Source organism: Perissodus microlepis, chromosome 16 (genome assembly GCF_051167445.1).
Source record: "Perissodus microlepis isolate ML-2025 ecotype Zambia chromosome 16, ASM5116744v1, whole genome shotgun sequence".
In the NCBI taxonomy this organism is placed as follows: domain Eukaryota; kingdom Metazoa; phylum Chordata; class Actinopteri; order Cichliformes; family Cichlidae; genus Perissodus; species Perissodus microlepis.
Window position 1 is genome coordinate 21,631,662 of NC_140476.1, and position 27,297 is coordinate 21,658,958.

At 41.3% G+C, this 27,297-nt stretch overlaps 2 protein-coding genes across 5 annotated transcripts; one reads left to right on the forward strand and one right to left on the reverse strand.

The window, feature by feature from the left end:
• The first annotated feature begins 30 nt into the window (after positions 1-30).
• cdc50c (Cdc50 family member C) lies at positions 31-4,078 on the forward strand. Of its 2 annotated transcripts, none has more exons than XM_084954597.1 (7): positions 31-599; positions 829-945; positions 1,241-1,348; positions 2,685-2,775; positions 2,863-3,006; positions 3,072-3,284; positions 3,411-4,078. In XM_084954597.1, exons 1-7 carry the CDS (start codon positions 402-404, stop codon positions 3,596-3,598), a joined length of 1,059 nt encoding a protein of 352 aa, XP_084810723.1. In that variant the 5' UTR covers positions 31-401; the 3' UTR covers positions 3,599-4,078. The 2 variants fall into 2 exon arrangements, with proteins under 2 accessions (XP_084810723.1, XP_084810724.1); XM_084954598.1 differs by having other exon boundaries at positions 2,863-2,901.
• Positions 4,079-5,094: 1,016 nt separating this feature from the next.
• Positions 5,095-26,510, reverse strand: dcbld2 (discoidin, CUB and LCCL domain containing 2). 3 transcript variants are annotated; one of them, XM_084954595.1, is made up of 15 exons: positions 26,125-26,509; positions 22,313-22,537; positions 20,169-20,306; positions 17,101-17,152; positions 16,944-17,016; positions 14,619-14,752; positions 14,406-14,446; positions 13,638-13,838; positions 11,130-11,254; positions 10,491-10,638; positions 9,348-9,488; positions 9,175-9,265; positions 9,046-9,095; positions 8,827-8,961; positions 5,095-6,990 (listed from the first exon to the last, which is right to left on the reverse strand). In XM_084954595.1, the coding sequence occupies exons 1-15, from the start codon at positions 26,225-26,227 to the stop codon at positions 6,596-6,598; spliced, it is 2,052 nt and encodes a 683-aa protein (XP_084810721.1). In that variant the 5' UTR covers positions 26,228-26,509; the 3' UTR covers positions 5,095-6,595. The 3 variants fall into 3 exon arrangements, with proteins under 3 accessions (XP_084810721.1, XP_084810720.1, XP_084810719.1); XM_084954594.1 differs by having other exon boundaries at positions 8,827-8,964; positions 26,125-26,508; XM_084954593.1 differs by having other exon boundaries at positions 8,827-9,095; positions 26,125-26,510.
• Between the last annotated feature and the right edge of the window lie 787 nt (positions 26,511-27,297).

Below are 27,297 nucleotides of genomic sequence, written 5' to 3' on the forward strand. Positions count from 1 at the left end.
CTTAAACCACCGGGGAGCCCCATTCAGCATCCTACAGATACAAAGGGGCCCAGAACCACCCCGATATCTCCCGCAGCCAGTGACGATATAAAATGCTGTTCTGTACAAGTCTGTGTGTTGTAGGACGGAAGTACACAATCTTGTGGTAAATTGGAAGTAACAGAAAGAGGTAGTTGAGTAAAGAATTGCGGTTAATAAGTAACAGGACACAACGGTCGCCCCCATGATGCAAAGCCTGCTGGGAAAATCCCTTGGCAAGCAGAGGGGTGTGTGAGTGTGTGTGCAGAGAGATATCGCTGAAATAAAAAACAGGAAGACAAGAGGAGGGCTGGTTTACACGCAATTTTTGAGTCTCCAGCTGTCAATCAAGTTCTTCTTCTGAAGCCAAAGCTCTCGCTCTCATGGGGAAGGTGAAAGGCAAGCCCGGGCCCTTGGCTCGGAGACCCGACAACTCTGCTTTCAAACAGCAGCGGTTACCTGCCTGGTCTCCAATGCTAACTGCTAACACCGTGCTGCCTTTTTTCTACTTTATGGCTTTGATGTGTCTGCTGTTGGGAGTATGGCTGCTTCTCACTGTGCAGAACACCCAGGAAATGAAGGTGAGTGAAAACCACATTTGCTTCTAAGCACTCACTTTCAGTTCTAGAAATTTGATGGCGTAAGAGCGCTATGCATTTGTCTTTGTTCATGTCAGAGAGGCCCCAGTGCCTCTGTGTGCAATAAAAACAGGGTGTGACAACATGAGGAAAGGTCGAAGGTTATGTTTGAAAAAGTTTAAGATCAAGTTCACTATCTGCACTTTTCCCCTCTCTCTCGTTGTCTTTTCAGCTGGACTACACAGAGGCTGAAACCTGCAACGAGTGTTTTGAAATGCGTAAAAATGTGAGCAACGCAAACAAGCCCTGCATCTGCGCAGTCAATTTTAGGATTGACAAACCATTTAAGGTAAGAACCTCTCGGCACAGAGTGACAACATAATCCTAACTTGAGGGCCACTTATAATCTTACTCCAGAGGCCTCAGTAGCACACGCTAAGTATGGCACAAAGCTCTGAAACAGCTTGGAAGTGGGTCTCGTGTGAAGATTATTACTCTCACACTCTGTATCTAACAGGCCCCACTGTCGGTGCTTGTGTTTGTTGTCTGTGCTTTGAAGCTTAAAGCTTAAATTCATTTTAGGATTTTGGGTTCTACACTCATCCACTTGACGATGTGAATGCGTGTGTGTGTGTGTGTCCCAGGGAGATGTCTTTTTCTATTACGGACTCCGTAACTTTCATCAGAACCTTCGCAGATACATGGACTCCAGAGATGATGGGCAGACGGTTGGAAGGAAGAAAAATTTAAAGGTATCATCGTCATGTCATGAAAAGTGAAAAGTAATTGCCCCCTAAACCTAATAAATGGTGACGCCACCGTTGGCAGCAGGAACTGTAGTCAAGTTTTTGTATCTGCCGTTGAATGTTTCACATCACTGGATGAATTTTGAACCACTTGTTTTTTGCAGAACTGTTTTGATTCAGCCTCACTCGAGGGTTTTCTAGCATGAATGACCCGTTTAAGGTCATGCCTTAAGTGTGGACTTTGATTAGGCCACTCCAAAACATTCATTTAAATGTATCTGGAGTCATTCAGAGGTGACTTTCTGATAAGTTTCGGATCATTGTCCCGCTGCATAACCAAGTACGCTGGAGCTTTAGTGATCGCAGAACATTCTCCTTCGGGATTTTCTGGTAGAGAGCAAATTCATGTTGTCATCAACTACAGCATTTCACCATTGTCCTGAAGCAGCAAAGCAGCTGCAGACCAGCAGGCAAACACCACCATGTTTGACTGTTGGCGTGATCTTTTATGAAACGTGTTAGTTTTACACCAGATTTAACGGGACTCAAACCTTCCAAAAAGTTCAACTTTTGTCTCGTCAGTCCACAGAGTATTTTCCCAAAAGTTCTGGGGATCTTCAAGACGATTTTTGGCAAATGTGAGAAGAGCCTGTGTTCTTTTTAGTCAGCTGTGGTTTTCTTTAGGGACTCTTAGAGTATTAATTCCATACTTGTTTATGTGGGGAAAAAGCACATAATTTCTCCTTTTATTTTATTTTTTAAATCAGCTGCATCTTGATGGGCGCAGTTGAAAAAAGTTGAAGTTATTTTGGGTGTGAAGAGTATTGCCTGTATATAAATCTGACAGCGTGCACTGGGCAGTACCTGCTGTTTTATTGCAGTGGCCAACTTCATTTGACTCTGAGACAAAATAAGATGTTAAGTTATGTGAAGTTTCTCCCCAGTGTCATGCATAACGCTGCTGGGTCACCTTATGCATGGAGTGACAGTTCTGAGTAAAGGGATGGATCCGTCTAATTCCAGAGGTTAAAGAAGAGGCTGGGCAGCATTAGGAGATGCTCATCTCCTCCCACAACACGGCTTCTCTAAGATGTTCAGCTCCGAAGAGCCGTTATAGAAACAAGACCACACTAATCATGCAGAAACTTTGACTTGTATGGTCACTAAAACTAAGTCATGTCATCTGTTGTACTTGGTTTGTGAAGATAAAAAACCGAAGTACAGTGTTTTGGACCACATGCATGAATCTTCAGCTACCATACATGCATTGTAGTGTTTAAAGCCGAAGAAGCTTGAATTTTACTTGAATACTCGACTTGATTAAATATCACATCTTCCTTAGGACCCAAGTTCATATTGTCAGCCATTTTTGAAAGATCCCAGCGGACGCCCGATTGCTCCCTGTGGCGCTGTGGCCAACAGCATCTTCAACGGTAAACACAACTCAAAACACACGGCATCAGTTAGCAGATAGCTGCTCTACCCTTCCTGTCGCTCTTAACTTGCATGTGTTTTCCCAGACTCCTTCATCCTGTGGTATCATCATTCCAACGGCAGAGGTGAGGTTCCTTTGATGCGGGAAGGCCTCACGTGGTACACGGACAAATACATCAAGTTCCGCAACCCAACGACTGACAACTTGACTCTAGCCGAAGTGTTTGAAGGTAAAGAAGGAATTTTCTTTCCTCAGAAATCATTTTGTGTCATGTTTTAAATGTTTTCCCCACAGGAACGGCGCCACCTCCATACTGGCAGAAGCCCGTGTACAAGCTCGATCCTTCCAATCCCATGAACAACGGTTTTATCAATGACGATTTCATTGTATGGATGAGGGAGGCAGCTTTCCCCAACTTCAAGAAACTTTATGGAATCTTATTCCGAAACGACAACCCCTTCACGAAGGGGCTTCCAGCAGGCAATTACAGCATCGATATATCCTACAGTATCCTTTCACTGTGTTAGAGGCATCTTAACTCCCAAATGCACGTTCCCTCCATCTTTTGTTATTCAATTTAAACACGCTTCTCTTTGATCAGATATTTTTGGCCTTGACCTCCTGCTCTTTCAGACTTTCCCGTGCAGTATTTTCGAGGCAGAAAGGAAGTGGTGCTGACAACGGTGACCTGGTTTGGAGGTCAGAACCATTTCCTGCCTATTGCTTACCTCGTAACCAGCAGCCTGATCCTCCTGACAGCTGTCGTCCTCACGGTGGTCTGGTGGAAGTTTGGAAAAGATGGGAAGAACATGAAGGAGTGAAGAAGAAGAGGTGCTTCAGGAAACTAATGAGAGGAATGCTGGGAAAAACTTACAAGCAGATTGAAAGAGATTATTGCTGGGTTGATTTGAAGTTTTGTTTTTTTAAAAGAGACAACAAAAGCTAAATGATGGATGGGGAAATGGTTTAAATAGGAATGTTGTGTTCGATTTCACGGCAGCACGTGAAGGAAAACTTTCTTTTTCAGATCCACGCGTGTGACGGGTTTATCGTGGTGCTGCTGCGTTTACACATCTGAGCTGTGTTTACTTGATTTTTACTTGCTGAAGTTTGCTTTTATAATACACACCATTTCTCATGTACTGTTAATATGTATAAATATTTATTAGAATTCTTACATTAACAAAAGCACAGATCCAACTTTTATTTTCCTAATGCAAAGTGTATTCTTGCATCCTTGTGTGCAAAAACTGTCAAAGTGCCACATCTTAAAATTGAATAAAGGATTGTAATTAAAAGGACCTGTTGAATCAAGTGTTGTTTCTGTGTCTTGGCTATATCTACTTCACACCACACCATCATTTGACAGTACTAAGAATCTGCAGCCTAGCTAAATGCAAACATTTACAGGTTCAGTTGTTAGCGTATTGCTGTACTAAGTTACCTTCACAGACTTACAAATTGAGACTACAAGCATGGGCAGGTTGAAGGAAGTGGGTGTAATTTTGCAGTTTTTGTCAAATAAACATACTGAAGGTACTTTGGCCCCTCTCTTATTTCCCAACGGGTCACCGCAGCAGATCGAATCTACAATCAAATGTGGCTCAATTTTACACAACCCCGTTTATCCAGGCTTGGGGCTGGGAGTACTCTAGCGTCTTTGGCAGGAGACAAAATCCCAGTCTGTCTTCCATGTGTTAACTGCTACACTGGCAGTCCAACACACTGGACAAGCAAATCCTGAGGAAGTAGTTTGATACCCATGTTACTCTTTCTGGGATGGGGAGAGAACATGAACATAACACGTGGCAGTATTTAGCAAGGTGATAGCTCACAGTTCAGAATAAAGGGGGAGGCATCTTTTATGGTGTGGGGTTGTCAAGTTAAAAATCTTTCACAAAAAAATAAATAAATAAATAAAGGAAAAACATCCATCCATTCTCTTCCACTTATCCAGCTCGGGGTCATAGATGGGATGGAGGCAATCCAAGCTGTCATAGGGCAAGAGGGAGAGTACACCCAGGACAGGCCACTAACCTGTTGGACAAAGACTGTTAACCCTCCAACACTTGCATTAACACCTATTGTCAATTCAGAGTCACCAATTAACCTAAACCCATGCATGTCTTTGCACTGTGGGAGGAAGTTAGAATACCTGCAGAAGAACCCAGAGAACCCACACAGACAACGAGAACATCCAACTCCACACAGAAAGGCCGCCAGGCTGGATTCAACCCAGAACCTCTTTCACCAAACATTAAACAGAAACAGACAAATAATTAGTAAATCTTCTTGAAAAATACCAAGTACTACAACATTTTCTTTTAAAAACTCTTTATTTCTATATACAATCAGTGAGAGCCACAAACTCAACCCTTCTGTGACCAGGGAGCACCTGGAGCTCTGGAAAACTGGTTACTGAGCACGATCAAAGCGTGACAGTGGCACAGCTGTTGGAACAACACCTTTAGGATCAGGTTGCTGTTCTTGTAAAAGATATGAAGCAGCTTGTTCTGCATTTCTCCTCCACCTCCACATGAGTAGCACAGGCGAAGGAGAGGAACGCAGGTCTATCGGTGCTACAAACGACGTCCTACTATAAGCCACGCTGTAAATTGTCCAAAAACCCCACAAGGCCAAAATATGACGACAGCTTTACGCACGTACAGACACTGATGCACAGAGATACGAATAATGGAACAAGTCACAACACCCAATTTCATCACCAGACAATCACCACGATCCACAAAACACAATCTAAGAAACACACAAACTATAAAGTTATCACAGCTGTAACATGTTTGCTCATCTACCGCTTTTTACTTGTACCTTTTCTTTCATCCAACAATGTAGAAAAAAAATAAAATCAGTTTTAAGACTGCGCAAATGTTTATTTGGCTAAACTTGGGATGTTGGCATGATTGTGAAAGTCGGCTCTGTTGTGACTCAACATTGCATAAACACAGAAAAGGCAACATTTGGTCTCCCAATACTACAAAAAGAGTATTTTCAAAGGATTTTTGGACGTTCACTGGATTGATTCTCCTGACCTTTTCTTTTATACATCTATAAAACAAAATTTACTGTCAGTCAGGTGTCGACAACAGCGCGTTACTGAGTGGCGGGATGCTTACTATTAAAGAGTCTCTCCTTATCAGCAGGATGTGAAATAAAAAATAAATATTCATAAATCATTTGAGTTTTTAAACAGGATTGCAGTAATGGAATTACTAGAACTATACACAATTTCAAGTCATGCTTTTAAAACAAAATAAGACAACGACGTACCGTGGAAAGCAAGAGTCTCGCTGCAAACGAGAAACTCCTCAACATGCAATTAATTCAGTACGAAAACCCTCAGATTCGATGGATGTAAATCATCGGGTACATTTCAGTTGGATCTAGTTTAGTGTGTAACAGACAGCGGCAGAATGGAAATCACAGTTTCACAGGATGCAAGACCTTTAAAAAGAGAAAAAAAAAATAAAAATCACAAAACAGGGACAAAGTCTTTATCAAATAGTAGTCAGCTTTCTTCTTTTCACCCTCCACTCTTTCCGTTCATCCATTTCCGACTCACGCCTGGCACGAGCACATTCATCTTTGTGATTTCAGTGATAGGACTCTAATGGCACTACACAAGCTGTTTGTGGCCATGCAGAAACAATTAGGAAACAGACATCTCCGGATGAATCTAAAGCGAAGGTAGTGTTCATTCAAGACTCAAGCACAAAGCTCAACGGCTCTCAACCCCATCTTTATCCTCTGGGTCGCGTTGGTAGTGAGGGGCAGATTAAGGCCATGTGCATTCAAGCTTTTCAGCCCTGTCCTGTTGGCTTTTGAGTGCTTTTTTGAGGTACCTGATAAGTCAGATCCTCAGTGGGTGTGGCAAGTTCAGTGGAGGTTTTGGGTCTATCGTATGCAGTGCTCCCTGACTGGCCACTGTCTGTCCATGGATGCAGTGAGCCGGGCCTGGCGCCCATGAAATTACACAAAGTTGAGGGCTGCTTCAAACCCATGTCAACCACAATGGGCGTAGCGTATTCAGATCCTGAAGATGGCAGGGGTTCGGCGTAGGCGTGGCATAAACCTGAAGAGATGGGGGCGTCATACAGGTCTGGATCAGAGTATCTTGGGGAAGGCCCATCATCTGGTTTAAAGGTTGACCTTGCTCCTAATGTTGTTACGCCACTTACGAGTGGTTGGGCATATTCTGAAAGGAAAGTGTACAGTAAAGAAATATTAAAAATCAAGGGCATCTTACAGATACCAGGTTACCTCTTGAAATTGCTCCCAAATTCTCTAGAATGCTAAGCAACTAAGGAAACCGATTAACAGTTGAATTTCTATGTTACAAAAGCCTTTAACTTTCTAATTTTATAGAAGCAATCTGCAGCTGCACACAGGTTTATAGCAGCAATCCAGGATGTGGGGAATCAAACCGCTAACCCTCCAATTAGTGGAAAACTAATTGGATATCTAATCTCTCCCAAAACTTAACTCTGCCCTGAAGTGGGAAAAACTGGTATATATAAAAGTATGTTATTCAATCCTTTTTTTTTTGTTTTAGCCAAATACTCTACAGAAAGAACAAAACCAACAGTTAACTGATAAAAATAGTTTAGACATGTTAAGAAGGGTGATTTATTTAGAGGACATCAGATAAATACCACTCAGATATTGAATGTGTGCACTCAGAGCTAAGTGCTACAGACAGGAAGTGAAAGTCTTTGATTCTGTATTTGTGTGAAAAAGAAAACACTAGATAGAAACACATTTTACAGTGTTGTGAATAAATATTTGCCCCCTTCCCAATTTGTTATTTTTTTGCATATTTGTCACACTTAATTGGTTCAGATCAAACCAATTTTAACACAAGTAAGCACAAAATTTTGAGTTTTTAAATTATATCATTTATTAAGGGGGGAAAATACTATTTCCCCCACTTAACTGTGATTAATGACATTTTTTGGAAACCTGTGGTAAATGTCACTCTCCACAACCAGACCTGATTAAGACTTGTTGAATCAAGAAATCACTCAAACAGAACCTGTTGTACCTGTCAAACCTGAAGCAGGCTAAGAGATCTCAAAAAGCAACACATCATGCTACAAGCTAAAGAAACAGCTGTGAAACAAAGTCACTGACACCTATCAGTCTGGAGCTAAAGTAGAAAAGGGCTACAAAAGCATTTCTAAGGTTCCAGTGAACCACACAATCCACAATAGGAGAAATTTCAACAAAACTTCGCACATTGACAACTCATCCAGGTCCCAAAAGACCCCAGAACAACATCAAACCAAGAGTCAAACATGGTGGTGGTAGTGTCATGGACTAGGGCTGCTTTGCTGCTTCAGGATAACTTAACTGCAGTCATTGGTGGAATCCTGAATTCAGTTTTTTTCCGGAAGTCCTTGAAGCTCAAGCACACCTGGGTTACGCAGCAGGACAATGAGAAGCTGAAACAAGCTGTTCATGCTGGGAAAAGCTTCCAATGTGTCTAAATTAAAACAATTCTGCAAAGAAGAGCCGTCCTAAATTCCTCTGCAGTGATGTCAAAGATTAGTCGTTATGTTACTGCAAACATTTGGTTACAGTTTTTGCTGCCAAGGGTGGCACAACCTGTTATTAGGTTTAGGGGGCAATTACATTTTCGTGCAGGGCCAGGTAGGCCTGAATCACTTTTTCCCCCTCAATAAAAGAAATCATCATTTAAAATCCGCACTGTGTGTTTAGTCTGGTTTTCTTTGTCTAAGATTAAAATTAGTTTCATGATCTGAAATGTATAAATGTAACAAATATGCATAAAAACAATATTTAAAAAAAGAAATCAGGATGGCTGCAGATGCATTTTTCCAACACTGCATGTCAATAAATACAAACCTAATTCGACAAAATTAGCACTGATTCTACTGAACCACTGAATGATTTATGTTAACATACTGGAGGCATCTTTCAAGTGTAAGCTAATATGCAAACAGATCAACACAGTACCCTGTACAAAGAACGCCTGGTTACTTCAGCAGCTCCTGCAGGCGAGAGCATTTACCTGCAGGTTCAGCATGTAGCCCTGGTACGACACCCCTCCCCGTTAGCCGGCTGACTTCACTGCTGCTGTATCGCACCGAATCCTCCGTCTCCACCATCTTGGAGGGCAGTAGCTGCTTCATGCTTTTCCACCAGTCTGCTACAGATGCACAGAGGTGCAACAGTAAGTCCACAAAACACATCCAGGCAAACTGAGCTGTCCTGCACGGCGATGATGTACCTGTGCTATCCAAGTGAGGAAGATCATACGTTCCCTCAGAAGTCTTTTTCCTGTCAGAGACGAGTAAAGTCAAAAGGGCAAAAAAACAAACAAACAAAACAAACCACGAAGAAAGAAGAAGATGAATACCTGTTCTTCCAGTGGCAAGCACAACACACAATCAGGATGAGAGTCACGACCATGACCAACACGGGAACCAGGACTGCTGCCAGAGTCACATCTAAAAGGGGGGGAAAATGCACAAAGTTATTATAATATAAAATACTAGTTTTTTAAGTGCTGTTGTCAAAAACTGCACGCACCTTTACCAGTGTGGGGAGGCATGGTGGTGTTTCTTATGTTCGGGGTAGGTGTTGTTTGGCCAAGGTGAGGTGGATGTTTTGTGCCGCTAGGAGTACGACGGGGAGGGGACATCCTTGGCCTCAAATCTGTTGTGCGCCTTTCTGCAAATAAATGAATACAAATGTACTTCCAGTACGGTGCTAATGTCTCAAGCCACCCTGCAGTTCTTTATTTGTTGCTGGGAAAATGGAAACATTTTGTTCTAGCAAGTTAATGAAATGTGGAAATATTCAATGGAAATACACAGTTTGTACAATTCTAACAGGCTTGAAAGTCAACATTTGGTATGACCACCTTTATTCTTCAACACAGCCTGAACTCTGCTAGGCAGCATTTGTATAATCTATTTAAGCAGCCTTCAGGAATAGTTGTCCATCTTAAAAGACATTCAAACCTCTTCTTTGGATGTTGGCTGCCTTTTGTTCTGTTCCATCAAGATGATTTAACACTTCTTCAGTAATGAGATCCAAGCCCTGGGAGGCCAATCCATGACTTAGGGGTGTTCCATTGTGGGGGTTTTTCCTATTCAGATATGTTTTTACTGCTTTCCAGATGGTACTGCACCAACTTTGACAACACCACTGGCTGAAATATAGCCCCAAACCATGAAAGCACCTCCACCATGTTTTACATGTAGCTGTAAAATGCTCACTGCTGTTTGACCTCCCCTCCCCCTGAATTTTTAGTTTTCTTATTCTGTAATTTGGCATCTCTTTTCTCCATGTCTCCCTTCCTTAAGACTTAAGGTTTCGTGCCAACCACTCTTCCACTGAAACCATCTAGTAACTAGTAACAAAGATTTAAAATTTAAATCTAAATTGAAAATTGGCTCTTTGGTTAGTTTGTCTGTTATATGAGGAGAAAATTATAGTTCATCCGAGTTTGGTGTCGTTTTTTTGGGGTTTTTTGTTGGGGTTTTTTTTTTTTTGCTTAAATGATTCATAGGCCAGTATTAAGTAGTTGAATAATAATCAGGTACAAGAAAAACTTAGCAAACGAAGCAAAATATAAAGAAATGAGTGGTGTCTCGAAACTTTTGCACAATACATACATCTGTGTTGATCAGCTCACTTTGCTGATCTGCCAGTAAACACTCCATTTACCTGAAGGAACTTGGCAGCCAAGCAGCTCCAACTTGAGTGCAATTCTCTTGTACCACGAGATGGGATTGATCCTCACAAACCGGGCCACGATTGGTGGAATGAAGTTATTCCTCACCTCGTCTCCGTAGTTGTTGTTGCCTTGAAAAATCTAACAAAATAATAACAAGCTCTCTTATTTGTGTCAGAGGTTTGAACCCAACTGTAGTAACAGCTGCAGGAACAATTCAGTTTGAGGACAAATGCACTATAAGCTGATTACTTTCCAACTTGGCAAGCTAATAATTACTTTCCTCCACACAATATGAGACTGAGAATCCCAGTAGAAAGGAACTGATAGACAGCAGTTTCAGCCCAAGAACTCTGCCACTAAATCCATATCCATCCATTATTAATGCCCAAGTGTCCAGACTTGTCTACCACAGCACTTAACTCAAACCACTGACTGCTCCAATTTCCTGCCATAAACATCTCTTAGTCAATAGTAGCTGCTCTGGTAACAATCCATATTAGTGTCTCTGCAGACTTCTAAAGTGATATTTTGGTCCATCTGCACCAATTGGAAGAAGGGGGGGTTACGTCATTTTGCTTTGCACTCTTTTTGTTTTTGTAACTGTTGAGCGAACAGGGTTTATTGATTACCTTGTTTTGTACAGAATTTGATTCTTTGTAGCCGGACCACTGCTTGCCATCGTTACTGTACAGGACCCGGTATGCTGAAACGTAGCACTTTTCCTCGCTGAGGGTAGAACCAGTGGTGATGATTCCTGGATGCATGCACAGAGAGAGGAAACAGGAAGATGACGTACAGCTGACTCGACTGAAAGCTCAGGACTGCGGCTGTGTCCAGAATCACTCCCCATTTACTACATCCTGTATTTACCGTCTGCCGTTTTTATCAGAGATGAGAAGAGATACTGAGTTCTATGGAAACCGCAGTCTTGCATCAGGCATTCTCAAGCGCCACATACAGTAAATGGTTTACATGGAATGCATTTGTTGTGAAGCTTGAGCTCTGGTATCTCTTAGATCTGTTTTTATGCAATCATCATCTCAGCTATGATCAAGTCTTTGCCTCTGTTGTAAATGAGATGGCGTACCTCACCTCACTATATAGAAATTATATTATAACATAAGTAGTAAAAAGTCATAGATATTGTAAAATTGTTTATTTCATTAATTTGCAAAAGGTTTATTTTATTTTATTCTATGTATATAGTGCCAAATCACCACAACACTTCCTCAAGGCACTTTATATTGTAAGGTAAAAACCGTACAATAATAAAGAGAAAGCCCAACAACCAGACGATCCCCTTTGCGTTAGCGCTTTGCAACAGTGGGGAGGAAAAACTCCCTTTTTACAGGAAGAACCCAACGGCAGATTTAGGCTCAGGGAAGGGCAGCCGTTTGCTACGACCAGTTTGAATTCTATTTTTGATATATATATTTTTTATTTTTTTTTATTTTTTTTAGCATCAACCAAACACTTGTGGCCTGCCAGTGGTGCAACTGCCCCGCCCCTTTTATAGAGGCTCAGAAGTAAGCAACTGCCTTCTGAATTGAGAACAACAATAATGACTCATAACACAAATGTCTGGAAGGGGCTATAACTGTGCCCATGGCATGCACACTACATATACACAGAAATGTTCAAACATTTTCCTAAAATACTGATGAGGAAGCTCTGAGTGGTATCTCAATGTCCATATAGGCATTCAAAGGTGTATATGTACATATGCATGTGAGTGTAAGTACATATGTGTTAGGGCTGTTCGATATATATCGGATGACGATATAAAAACATCTATCGTATCATTTGCTATCGTTTGTTTTTCGTGGTGTCGCAAAATAAACTGTTTACGGCAATATTTTTTCATGGTTTTGATGGTCACTGTAGTGGCTATATTAATTTCTTAAATTTCTCTCTTTCTCTTATATTTAATATAACCACACTACAGACAAGCGCCTGTTTTTATGAGTTGTCGTTAGCAACAACAACGGTAAAACCATCGCGTGTCCGCTTGTTTATTTTCCACATAAACCTTTCACAATAAAGCTCAAGATCCTGTTGAGACTTTTCAAAATAAACTGAATCACATGAAAGATGCAGAGTGTTTACGGATGAGAAGTAAAAAAGAGCCGCCAGGTGCTAAAAAATAAACCTTAGACTCAAATGTTAGAACAGGCTTTTCCCCGCAGCACGCCGTGTAATAACTACTCACAAAGAAAACGGCGGCCTTTACAACATGTCTAAAAATGTATAGTTTCATGCATCGGTTTAAACACTCGACTCCAGGTACACGACGCCCAGCTGGAAACACTTCACGCAAGTCGAGCTGCCCGAGATTCACAGAATTTACAGAAAAAGTTTAATTTTTGTGATTTATATTGTTATCAGGACGATAGATGTCTTATATCGGGATATGAGATTTTGGTCATATCGCACAGCCCTAATATGTGTATATGAATACATTAATACGTTCACTTTACATGTATATTATCAATGGATAGGTATAAATGCACCCGTATGGGTATATGGCTCACGGGTATGTGATTTGAAAGTAAGATATTATTGTGATCATTCACTAGACAGGAGGGGGAAGGATCGTATATGTTAATACTTCTTTCTACTCAAACATTAAATCTAAGTTACTTATATACAGTTGATTAAAATAGTTGGTGTTTTATTTTGTTGAATGTCCGTATATGTCAACTGTACTTTAGTCTGTTAAATGTTTGAAATAAACTGATCTAACTGATTTGTGATAATATTACAAAGCAACAATGCATGGCATATAAGAAAAGAGAAATTTACAGATATGCAACTCAAAAGCTGCCAAACTTCCTTAAACACTGAAGCCACTGCTCATAAAGGTTTGCAAACTTTATCAGCTCGCCTGAAAGTGACCTTGTTTTGTAAAGGTACAGATTAAGTATGTGGTCACAGTTTATCCTGAGGATGACGTCAACGTTTGTGTAAAGGAAGGTGTCACAAAACAACGTCAGAGAATCACCAGCCAATCATCCACTGAAGCCTGGTGAGATTTTACAGCTAAGCCTATAACCTAAATTAGAGACAGTGGCTGTAATGTATGTGTATGTGTTGTGTTTATTGAATGAACATAACTTTGTTATTAGAATTTTGTTTACCTGTGATCCGCTTCTCCTTCTTGAGATCTACCTGCAGCCACTGCTGCTGGTCACTCTGAGAAGGGGCCCATGGCAGTCCCTCCTTTTTGAGCCGTGCCCCTGACGGTGCCCACACACGAGTGCTCCAGTCCAACACAGACGAAGCACTGAGCTGAGTATCGGCAACGCCCCCAGATGCCAAACCCAGCGTTCCATAGCAGCCTGAAAGCACAAACAGACCCTTAGCTTCAGTAATAAGAACAGAAAATCTTTAAGAAATGAAATAAAGCTTGGGTTGCATTACATTAAAAGGTAATCTTCAAGATTTACATCCTAGTTGATAACGCCTGTAGCAACAGAAATTCCAGGGGAAAGTCCCCCAAAATATTTGGATGTCCAGTCTCTGATATTAGATTTGGAGCCCTGTAGAATTTTCCAGCTCGGACATTGATATTTTCTTTACAGACAATCACATTTTAAAAAGCCCCCTGACAAAATAATGCCATACAAGCACCTAAAAACACCCCTACCAAAATAATGACAGTAAGGAAGTGAAATTCATCATAATTCTTTAAACAAGTGTCTCTTTCCCTTGTTTTTCCCCCGTTTGATAAACTGAGGATGTTTCTTAAGCAACCTATAAATCATTTAAGCAACTTATTTACAAATCAATTTTAAATTGTATCTTGTATTTCTCACAAAAACATGTCATCGACAGCAAGTGAACAGAATCTGAAAATCATGTCCTTAATAGGAAAAGCAATACAGCAAAGACCCTGGATGACTCACCGTTGGTCGTGAAGGTGAACAGGCTATCTGACCGAGTTCCTCTAAGGAGTAAGAAAGAAGATCCAGCAAATATTATGATTTACCAAACTGTCAGAATCATTTATATTTGCATATATATTTAACCTTCTCTAGGACAGAGACCAAGTACATTTGGTTTAATAAGAGGAGCAAACAGAGAAGAAGAGCATGTGTGTACTGTGGTGAATCTCTTACACAGTGGAAGTGACATTGTTAGCCAGTGTGCCCTCATAGTGAGAGATGCCTTTGCTGTTGACCACACTGATATTCCCTCCTGCTGCATTGGACACCACACCTGCATGGATTGCTGCCACACACAGAGGGGAGGACTGTGGAACAAAAGGAATTAAGGATTAAACTGATATATTCTTATCATTATGTCCTTTTGTTGTTACAAACCAGATCAGATTAACTAAAGAGTAAGTGAATCAGACCTGATTCACCAAAATAAAAGATACAACTAACATCTGAAATGCACTTTTCACGAGATTAAAAATAAATAAATAAATAAATAAATAAATAAATAAATAAATTCTTGCAATTTCTAAATCACTTAAGAAGAACATTTAAAGAGGTTGAAATTTGAATGAAAGTTAAACAGCGTCATCTCAGAGAGACTTTGTTTTCTACTATAACCACTTCAAATCACCTAAAAAGTCCACTTCTTTCACCTTATCAGACCTCGCAGGTCACAAGAGAAACATCCAGTGTTGATGTTTCTGTTTTCTACCAGTCGTTCCAGTCTGCATGAATGTTGACCGCATGTTGTAGTCTTGTGACTTGTAGTCTGTTGGGCCATTGTCATTGATGTTGTTAATGTACGACTGGTCATATTAGTTTGCAAAGATTTTCAGCATAAAGTCTGAATATAGAGTAGAAACAGACTAGAAATAGGCCTCCAGCCTCCCATGATAGGCAGAGGATGGATGGATGGATGGATTCTACACCCACCCCCCCAACAGAGGACCCACAAGTTGATTCATTAATAGAAAAACACTTCATTTTATGTTTCTTTGCTAAAAAAAAAATAAAAAATTGAAAACCATATCTTTACTACCTCACAAACAGACTTTGAAGAGTTAAACTTTTTGGAATCATGAAGTTTTGGGAAAGGAAAGACAATCTGAGTAGTAGTGGCGTTCCTATGTGGCACACATGTGGTGCCATTACAAATTTGCTCCATTTTCAAGCTGCTGAGTGGAAACAGGCAGTACCGCTTTGCAGCATAATCGCTTAACCTTCAAACCGAGGGAGATAAAGGCTGATGAGTCAGGATGATGTCACTTCTGTGCACAGAGGATAATAAGTGGCAATGAAGGTAATGATTCCCTCCCAGCTGCATTCCTGTCAAAACCTGGTGCCACATCACTGAGAAACTGACAAAACCTGATCCCGCTCTGGCCACGAGCTCCTTCCGATGAGCAGCTGGTGGTGCGAGGGGGAAAATCGTCTTACGGGAAAGACCCACGCTGGCATTGTGGGGGAGGGGGGGGGGGGATAGTGACAAGCCCACGCATGTATTCACAAACACACATAGCAGTTAGAGGCTGCCACAAGCAATCAACACTTTCCATGTGACTCTTAAACTTCCCCAAAAACACATACCGCATCCTTAAGAGAGCCAGCCAAAACCCCTAACACAAACACAAAGTAATGCTCCAAACCACAGTGCCCTGCCTCCAGCAGAGAAAACCACGCTAACACACAAGACTAGCACGTGTTATAAGTGGGAGATGGAAATTTTAATAAATAAATAAATAAATAGTAGAACATGGATCACCAAACAAATCTGTGAAGTAAAAATAATAAAAAAAAAAAACTAAAGTCAGCTGCAGGATTATGATCTGGGTGTAGAAACTGATCCTTGTGAGAGACGCATACACACTCAACATCATATTCCACACTCCCAAAGACACAATCATGAATGAATCACATGCACACAAGCAAAAGCGGCTCAGGCATGCACATACACAAAGGGTTTCTCCAACTTCTAATCACACTGATTCACTCTTCAGGCTTTTTGCTCTCCAAAAACACACACACACACACACACACACACACACACACACACACACACACACACACACACACACACACACACACACACCCCTGCAGCTGGACTGGATTACAAGGTTATTATTTTCGGCCAAACTATTATCTCACCTCCCTTTCACCCGCTGACCCTGCCCCTCCTCTGTTCCTGTGGGGCGCCTCGTTCCCTGAAGCACAACCCCACGCTCCTCCCTATCCTCCCATCAGCCAGCAGCACCACTCCCTCTCTCGCTCCCTTCCTCCCTTCGCTCCTTATGAGACATCCTCAAGCTCTAAACATGAGGTCATCAACCAGAGACTTAGTGCCCGTGACCTCACACGCAGCGGGGGTGCTGTGAGGTCATCAATCCAAGACACGTTTGAGCCACCGCTCCTTTCGCCTCCTTCACAAAGATAACTTGTAGCTAAGAAAACATAAATAAAAGCGATGCACGTGTATGTCTGTGCATAGACGGGGCGTGTACCCACCTCTCTGTAACCATTGGGTATAGTTCCAGAAATCTCCTCTGTAGATGTCAAGCAGCCTGCCGGACAGTACTTCCTAAAAAGAGAGCGGCACGTGCACAATTCATATCCACCAGTATAATCAGTGCGCCGACATGCACAAAAAGCAAACTCTGTTTACCTGTACTCTGCCTCGGTGAAGTTCATTCCCTTGTCCACGCAGGTGATTAGATCTGCAAGGGCAAACAAACAGCGTCAGAACTGGTTTCTCTGCATGTTCTTGATAAAGTATCACCCACTTTTTTTTTTTCTTCTTAAATCCACCCTTTCAGTTTCTTTACCTTTTGAACCGTTTACCATATCCAGCTAATCATCATCGTAATCGCTGATTAATGTTGAACATACATTTCAACAAATCCAACGTTCTGACTAAATTTGGCCTCACGGTGACAGTGAGCGAATCATAAGCCCCACTGGGATTCCTCAGAGTGCCACGAGGGTGGGTACATTAAACATTAAACAGCTGTGGAGCAAAGTGGTGAGATGGACCATTCAACAGAGTGCACCGCTGCTAGAATGGCTAAAAGCAACCATCCAGAGCACTCAGGTTGAAATGTTTTTTTATTTATTTTGTGTTGTTCAAGCGAGCAGATGTTCAGTTCACTCTCACTGGATCACAGCAGACAAATAAACACAGCAAAGTAATTGCATTAAGTAGCTGGAATCAGTTCATTTTGGAGAAATTTTGGTTGTTTTTCACATCCAGGTCGAACACGTTAAAGTCATCCAGTGAAGGATGTGTGTTATTGGAGGGGTATGTGAGTTGGGTGTGGACGTGAAGTCCAACAGGATGATGTGGGCTACTAAGAAGTGTAAATAAACCTCGTGGAGATGGTCAGTGTGTGGGAGTCTTCACCACATTACAAAGAGAAAAATAAAACCCTTTATCTGGCAGACCAACCAATGAGTCAAAAAAATGACAAACACCCCCAATCACCATGGTTACTCAGTTACTTAGCTGTGCAAACTATCCACCCACGCTCATCTGCATGCATCAGTTACAAGACGACATCACGCACATCAGCGCCTTTGTGGAAAAAGTGGCTGGGCGCACTGATGGCCTTGTTTGCCTTGCAGTGTGATTCAGTCGAGCTGAGATAACCGCCAAGACAAAAATATTACTGCATCGCACACACGTCACTGCTGCGGCTTTCTTCTTGTGGCTCCAATTATCCATTTATCTCCAAAGCATCCACATGACGAGGCACGTCTTCAGAAACAAGGGAGATGCTTACTAAGGAAATAAATCTAATTTTAAATCCTTGGTAATTAAGCTAACGTACAGCTTTGTCCCCATTGTCCCTGTGCAGAATTCTAACACGAGTGACTTGGATCGAGCTGCCACCGGCTGTTTCTCGTGTCCGTTACAATTCATCTAATCCTGCAACCTCACTACTGTGTAATATATCACAGTTGAGCTCAATTAGGACTTTGTCACAGGATGCAAGTCTTACAATAAAACCACAAGCCATGAATATTTTTTCAATTACTCTCACTTCCTTTTACCCCTCAGTGCCATTGTGGCTTCACTGTGGCTTTGCCCCTTTTCCACTTCCCAAAAAGTCTGGATTTTCCTTCACCCCCTCCCTGCTACTTTCATTAACTACACTCAGCTTTAACCATCACAGCCCAGTGGGAACACATCCAGTAAGAAAACAGATTTACTTTTTTTCCCAGTCATGGTATGCTGCTAATTTTCAATCTGACTAAACCCAAAATTGTGCACATTCAGTGGTTAGCATCTGCTCATGCCACCCCTCGCTGTTCTCGCATTTATGTAAGAAAAACAGCCATCTGAAACGATGCCCACTAGCACGATCACCCTGCACATACTGCAGCTGGAATTCCAGACAGTCACAGCAGAGCAGCTCCTTATCTTTGCTGCATGTTTAAATTCGTATTCAGCGGTGAGCGAACACCACATCGTAAAAAGCCTCTCATGCGGCCTTGAGCGCCGTCGCCACAGAAGTGAACACACAGTTCTGTATTCAACTCCCACCTTTCTTTTTTTGTGTGGTCTTTTTATCACCATGGATATCGTTTGCTTATAGGATAATGAGGCATGCATGTCATCTACATTGGTCCTGATCATAAAAACATTCGACATACATATAACACTGTCAGTATGAGAACATATTAGCCGGTGTGTGTGAAGGGACTTTTTGCACAAACACACAAATACTTAGAACCATTTTCTTTTTAAACTGGGGGGAAAAAAGCCAAAGGATCTAAATCGAGCAATCAGATGAAAGGATGTTCTGCAGCCTCTAATTGACTAACTTGTTGCGACTCATATATGATATTAAATATCCAGGCAATACAAAAGCACTACTTTTCAAATATGACTTAGAGTGACATTGTTTTTAAGCACAGTGGACATTGAAGAAGGGTTATTTCCCAGAAACTAGCAGCAAGAATGTGCACAATGGCCAAATATCTATTTATTAGCACGCGCGTGCTTTCAACTCCATTACATCAGTTTGTTATTTACCAAATGGAATTCTTTAAGAGGCAGATGATTAAATTAGCAAAATAAAATGACAAGTCACCCTCCCTGCCCAGCCCCATTAAAGATTCTCTTGGTTCCAAGTGTTTGGACACATCTGAATTGGCCCAGTGGAAAAACTGCATGCACAATCCTCAAAAAGATGTTTAAGGCAGCCGTAGAAAGTCAGACTTGTTCCAACTTTACCCATTAGAAACAGAAAACTTAGACAGTCCCGTCTAGAGGTTGCAGTGTTGGCCAATTAGGTGTTAGGTGTATCACTCTTGCCCAGACTGATCGACTGACGTTTTCATCCACTAACACCGGCAGGATTTTTGACAAACATAGAGAAAACTGGATGATCCAACAGGAGGGAGATCTGCAGTTCTCACACACCAACAGTAACAGGTTGCCAGCTTTTAGACAAACCCATGTGTTACTGATCTGCGTGCACGACTTTTCCAGAACACCCAGATTACTTCAGAGCTGTTAAAATAATGTGAAGGTGCAGAACGAAATAGCTGTGATTAACCCAAACTCACAATCGCTGAATCAAGTCTTATTCCCCCACCCCCGGGGCCGAAGCAGACGTGCACACAAGCTCAGACTTGAGATTTCTGAACCACACGACTGTTACTGCAGGCTGGGATGATAAGACGACGATGCGAGACTTCGGCGTGGGTGAGCTGAGAGTCTGCAGTTACCTGCGTGTTCAGCGGTGGAGTAGGACAGGTAGAAACCGCGTCCAGTATGGTGGGTCCCACTCATGAACTGCACAGTGGCCTGGTTGCCAGTGGAATTGAACAGATGTTCAACCTTCAGACCCAACCCGCAGAACTTCACTGTTAAGCAGAACATATATACATAGGATACAAAGAGGCTGGTCAGTTACACAAATTAATGCCCCAATAAACAAAACCACAAAAACAAGATTTCATCAGTTTCATTAAGTAAGATGGACTGGGAAAATTCAATCTAATTTTCTTTCTCCAGGATTCACCAAGTTAAATGCAGGTCTTTATAAGAACCTTCTGATAAAGAGCAACCCAACACCTCCTTCATGGTCATAATGGCCTAAATTATAATATAAATATATAATAATAATAACATAAATATGATGCAGACTCGTCAGCCACAGACTGATATATTTGTTGAGATATTCATGTGCACCATCATGTATTATAATACACTTTCCAATGCTTTACATCCATACATAGCAATATTTTAGATTGATATAAGGCAACAGTGTTTCCAAAAACCTTGGGACATTGTCAATCTGGTTATTGAAAATTTTCACAATCAGGCAGCAGCTCGTCCGGCTAAATTCACAGGTTATTGCACGTAAAATGACAAATGTGACCTTGACCGTGAGCGCAACATGTGCACATTTCACTAGAATTTGACCAATATTCTAGGAGGCATAAACTTGTTGCTGAGGCTGTGTGAGATGAAAGCAGAGTGCAGTATTTTGTAAATCATTTAAAGCTAATATTTAATTGGAAATAGCACAAAGACATAAGACATGTTACAACTGATTATTTTAAGCATTTGTTACTTTAAATCTGATATAGCAACACAAATGTAACAACGCATTCAGACGGGGGTGACGAAAGTAAAATATATACAAAAATCCAAAGAATTGGTATTTATAATACATTTTTTAAACGTATAGATGTTTATAATCACTGCATGTGTACGTATTTGTACATACATACACTATGATCATTATAATAAGATATACAGTGTTCTAACCTTTTCAAAAATAGGAAAGTCAAAAATCTTGACCTGGATTCTGGAAGTTAGGTGGATGGCTTTGGCAATGAAAACGAGTTTTGCTCAGTTTATACTAAATATAACACTTGTGATAATAGGCCAAAGTTTTCTTATTGCTCTGATAGCTTCTGATCGACCAAAGTTAGACGTCTGATGGCAAAAATATGAGAAACTCAATAATAAAAAGGCTCAGAGACGCTGCTGTGCATCTGTATTAGTAGTATGTATTAGCACCTCGTATTAGCAAAGACTAATGTTGGAAACAAACGCATGACCTTAGCAGGCTTTATATTCCCTATGCATCATGCAATGACTCTGACTTTAGCGTATTAAACTGCCCAAAAACACCCATAGCTTAAAATAATCCACCCTTGGCTGAGATCAGGGCGAAATCTGCCTAATAACTTACAATGGCGAGGTTATAACAGTGAAAGACAATATGTCCTCCAATTTCCTGACATTTAACTCCTTTAATGTAATAACCACATTTCTCCTGTGCCTATAAACAGATAATGTTCATTATCTGCTCATAAGACGCGTTTTCCAAGCTCATCTGAAAGAAGAGGCGTTTGCAGGCATTTCAAACGTCCGCACACAACACTGAAGTGAAAAGCCAGACATCATCAAGAAAAGGAAGACGCAACAGAATTAAGATAATGGGTTAATAACAATGACACAGTCTCTTCAGTAGTATGGTAGTTCATTATTTGTAAGAAGAGTGACAGAAGAAAGGAAAGCTAGAGAAAAATGATTAAACTGTGGGTACAGTCTCTCTCATCTTTGGACACCGGCCAATCATGACAGAGTGGGTGTGAATGTTGAACTGTCGATTTCAGAAAATTGTTAGACTCTGACACCCAATAGGCAGTGTTAGCATGACGCACAGAGAAGGGCTTTCCAAAGATCAGTCCAAAACCTGACAAAAACCTATCACAGACTGATCTGCTGCTTTATATTGAAACAAGCAGGATTCCCTTACTCTGTATTGTTTACTGCATGTTTATTTTTAACAACAACTTGGATTTGCCCTCTACAAAACATTAAGTCCAGTTTAACATCCGCCTGTCACCCTCACCAATCTCGCTCCTGTTTGGACCGATGCCGTTGTACAGGCGGAGGTAGTTGACCTGGCAGTCGCTGTCTTCTATGTCCAATAAAGCAAAGAGAAAATGGATCCTCTTGTCATGCGGCACACTGATCTCCCACTCGCACACAGTGTTGTTCGGATACGTCCTTGGGTATCCCAGAGAGGACAGAGTCCCACTCTCGGGGCCAAGTACACTGGGGCCACAGCCATCACCTGTGGAACAACAAAAAAAACAGTTTGGGTTTCAAGAAACGCAAGAAAAAAGTGGGTGTGATTTACACCATCTAAAGTATAAAAGTAACACCACATCTCTTGGTTACTGGGCAAAAACTAGCTTTTGTTGATTTTGTGTTCATGGTCACTAAGATCTTGTTGCAATAGAGGATATATTTACTCAGTTTCACTTAAAACAAGCAAAGATATGTAAGGTTTAATGTTTCCTTAAGCAATTAAATTGCAAAAACGTGACAACTGAGGTTTATTTTAAGTCAGTTCAACTTGCACTGTCCTGCTGAGTTACCCCGCAGTTCAAAATGATCCCCAATACAAGTATAAACAGGCAACGAGCTAGCAGCTTATTGCTTCACATCTGGCCTGGGCTTTACCTTTAGTCTGCTCAAACTGAATTAGCATTTTGAAAAAGTAAACAAAATAGTTGTTATACATAAAATGTTTATATCCATAGACCGTATATAAAAGATGGCTCTAACCACAATGACATCATAAACTGGTCAGAAAAGTTCTGATGTGATTCTCTGAATTTTATGGAGAGAATTTCTAGGAGCAGCCAAGTAGGGGAGTGGCTCGACTTTGCTGGTCTCAGGATGGCTCTCTTGACTTCGTCAGGTGATGCTCTCGACCTCACACTTGGGCGTTTTGCAGCGTGAAGCGGAAGAACTAAAGTAGTGTAGTAATGTAGATGTGACAGTAAAACTGTTGATTAGCTTGTCTGTCTATATTCCTACCTTGTGCTATGGACACAAGCAGTGGGTAAGAAACAATGACGTTGCATACAAGCAATGCAAATGAGCTTCCTCCAGAGGGTGTCTTTGAGAAAAAGGTGAAGAACTCGAGGCAAGCGTCGCCTTTAAAAGGGGCTAACAATGACAATGCATGTGAACCCTGGAAAATGTCGAAAGCTGTCCTGTTCAACATATCGATAACACCATTATCTCATCAGGCAATCACATGACTGCCGCTCAATGCATTTAGACATAGAGAAATTGTAAAGTTGACCAAGCTAAGAATCATAATGAGGAAGAAACGTGATTTTAGGGACTTTAAACGTTCTTTTTGTTGCCAGATGGACTGGACTGAATTGAATATTTCAGAAACTTCTGATGTACTTTGATTTTCCTGAGATCCATTTCTTGGGAATATAAAGAATGACCCGTAAAAGAGAAAATTATCCAGTGGGTGGCAGTTCTGTGGGCAAAAAATGCCCAGATGATGTCAGAGGTTTGACTTGACAGGAAGGCAAAAGTAATTCAAATAACCACTCATTACAACCAAGGTGCACAGAAGAGCATCTCTGAATGCCTGATACATGAAACCTTGAAGTAGCAGGGCTACAGAAGCAGAAGACCACACTGGGTGCCACAGCTGTCAGCTAGGGGCAGGAAACTGAGGCTACAACTCACAGACCCACAAAATAATGCCTGGTCTGTTGAGTCTTGATAAGAGGTAGGATCAGAATTTGGCTTAAACATCAGGAAATAAATGATCCATCCTGCCTTGTATCAACAGTTCAGGCTGTTGGTGGTGGTGTAATGGTGTGGGGGATGTTTTTTTTTTGTACACTGCCACCTCAGCACCAACCGAGCATCATGTACCTGAGTACTACCTTTGACATCAGTGACAGTGTAGCCATCTCCTGATGGCTTCTTCCAGCAAGATAAACCAAAATGTCGCAAAGCTCAAATCATCTCATACTGGACTCCATAACATGACAATGAGTTGACTGTGCTCAAACAGGCTGAACAGTTGATAGATCTCAATCATGTCAATATGGACCAAGATCCCTCAGGAATGCTTCCTTGGTTTAGCTATGCCATAAAGAATTAAGGCAGGGGTCCAATCGAGTACTTAGCAAGGTGTAGCTAAATGTTGTGGCTGGTGAGTGTATGTTGACCAATATGAACTAGTATCTTTCTTTCCTTTTCTTTTTTTTTTTTAAGCAGAGCATAATACAGAAAAAGATGTTTGGGCTAATTTAGTGAGGGTGTCCTCACATAACGCAGCTTGCTTTCCAGAGCGACTGATTCCTGTTGTTTATAATGACCTTTGCGGCACATGCAGAAGTGTCCAGTGCTGCTGAGTCCAGCAGGGATTTCATTGTAAGTCGCCCACTAGCTTGTGAAACACTTATGGAATGACCAGTTTCTCACTTTAACATATCTGCCATACTTTATGCAAAATCTATACACAAGAAATTCAGATGTAATGACACTTGAACTTCTTACTTTTTGAAAACTTATAGCATTTGGTCAACAACAAAAACAAAGTTTTTAATGCTGCCATACTTTTAATAACAGTGCCTGTTAAATTATGTAATCCAATGCAGTAATGGTGTTCGGTGAAGGGCTAAGTATTACTTCTTGTTTAGTTTTTATAGACAATAAAAAAAAAATGTTGGCTGTTCTCCAGAGAACAACACATGAACCTGAAAGTTAACGATTACATGTGAGATGATTTAGAGACTTTTTCAAAAATTAAAAGCTGTGTTTCAACAGAGCGTGTGTGTGAGAGAGAAAGCAAAGCCTCTGAGTGTGTGGATGTTGTGTGTGGCTCTGAGATAACACTAAGCAGTCACGCTTCATGGTGCTAACTCGATGTTCTGTGGACCTGCAGTTACGTAAGAGCCTCTCAGTGGACATTATCCAGATGAACAGGACAAAAACAAAGCAGCTTCCCTCACCCTGACTCACAGAAGTTACCGAGCAACTGTATGGTGCTTAACAGGAGTGCAGATTACTTTCATAAAAGGAGAGCTCTCAGGCTCAAGAAACAACACTGAAAGCAAATGTCTATCATCACACCCATCTATTAATTTGAATGTACAGTTAACGTGAAATGCAAGTTATGACACACTATGTCCACGTGTTTACAGCATTACCCCCACTGCTACCCCACCCCCAATCTGTGGCCACCTGAGGACTGTTGACTTTAAAATATATATACTTATATTTGCATTTAGCTATAATATTGCGTCAGGTTAGCATTCTCCAACCAAAATATATTGTTACCCGGGGTTGTTATGCTAGCTTTAAAGTAAAAATTGGGCTACCTGAAAAAGGCAACAAGGCCACAAGCACCCAAACGTGCGGTCCTCTCGTACAGAGACCTCAAAAACCAGACTCCATTAAATAAATCTGTCAATTTAAAGAGAACAGGGGCACCAGGAAAAGCACATAAGCAGCATACTGTTGCTTTCAACGTTAGCCAAAACATTTCATGCAGCACGTTAATTCGGTAAGCACCCGTTTTATAAGGCGGCAGTTATTTCCCAACAGTATCAGTTTTTCAGGAACCGGTTTGCCTGGTTTTACTACAACCGTCTCACACCAAAAAAGAAAAACATCACGACGGGCGGTGGCGAGCTGTGCTCAACTCCACGTACACGCGCACACACACAGGGCCATGTAAGGTAGGTTTAAGTTTTGTTGACCATGACAACACACTTTAAACATCCCACGAAACATCGACACGTCTGTGTTTACACTTTAAATCGGCATGGCCGCGGGTTTCCGCGGTCACACACAGCTCGTCCAGTTGTCACTGCACTGCCGAGTGGTACAAACCTTTCTGCCCTCCACAGCTCTCCGTGGTGAGAATGATGAGTATCGACAGGACGAGAACCCCGGCCCCTGTCGGTCCCCTGCCCACCATTACCGCTCTGCCCATAGCAGCCTGCAGTCTGAATGCATAATGCTTGCTTCCTGGCCGGCTGATTCAACCTGTACCGTGGAAATAAAAAGAAAGGCAACCCTTCATCTCTTCGAGATACAGTCCGCGGGTGGTGTCTTCCTGAGGATTTTTTCTTCTTTTCTTCTCTTTTCTTTTGGCTTATCGCTCAATAGTCCAGTGGTTTGCGACAAACACACTATGGAGGTAAACGCTCCACACGCACACACACTTATCCAATCTGTGGAGCTACTTCCTCCACTCCACCGAGGCTCCTCCTCCTGGACTGGGATACCCGAGTCCCCCAAGTGGTCTAAATGGTCCTGTACTGCCCGCAAGCACCCCCCACCCCAACCTTCAGCACCTGCTGCACTCATATAATAAAAACGTCCACCCCCAAAAAATCCACCTGGTCACCAAAAGGAAACACTTAGACAACACCCTGCAGACCCCACAATCCGTGCTTGTGTTTGCTTCTTAAACCACACTCTCCCAGTCTTAGTAAATGCGAAATGAAATCCTTTATTCAGGTAAAAGTCCTGCAGAGAGTAGTATACTCATGTTTCAAAAACAAAAGCTCTCTTTGTGAGAATCTCTTTTTCGCACATGTTTGGACATGGCAGAGCAGGAACCGCACAGGTGTCAATAATAACTGATCACATCCTGCAAGGGCAAGTCAGTGGATCTGCTGTATAAAGCCATATTGTTCTATTCCATTATTAAAACACTGAATAGGATTTTAAAGTTGAAACAGGACCAAAACATGCTGGGTTTTACGGATTAAAGTGTTCAACACAAAGAAGGTGCTATTTAAAAAAAGATAGACAATGAAATGATAGAATTTACTGCTTTTAACATTTTATTATTTTTTTTACACACTTTTTATTTCACATCTCACTGTGATTCTATTTTTCAGTCTTCATCTTAGTCTTCTTCTTTTTACAGAGTAAATAATAGTAATGTTTAGGATACTGTGATTGTAACTGCAATAAAGCAATACATATGACAATACTAATAATCTAAATGAAAACAAAGTAATAATTCTTGTAAATGGAACTTTAGCTGTCAGA

Coding starts and splice junctions, on each gene's coding strand:
- cdc50c (XM_084954597.1), top strand. CDS start 402: ATGGGGAAGGTGAAAGGCAAGCCCGGGCCCTTGGCTCGGAGACCCGAC. Junction 1,349..2,684: donor GAAGGAAGAAAAATTTAAAG/GTATCATCGTCA, acceptor CATCTTCCTTAG/GACCCAAGTTCATATTGTCA. Junction 3,007..3,071: donor TCTAGCCGAAGTGTTTGAAG/GTAAAGAAGGAA, acceptor TTTTCCCCACAG/GAACGGCGCCACCTCCATAC.
- dcbld2 (XM_084954593.1), bottom strand. CDS start 26,227: ATGGGCAGAGCGGTAATGGTGGGCAGGGGACCGACAGGGGCCGGGGTT. Junction 14,753..16,943: donor TACCCAATGGTTACAGAGAG/GTGGGTACACGC, acceptor TTTGTTCCACAG/TCCTCCCCTCTGTGTGTGGC. Junction 11,255..13,637: donor GAAGGAGAAGCGGATCACAG/GTAAACAAAATT, acceptor GCATGCATCCAG/GAATCATCACCACTGGTTCT.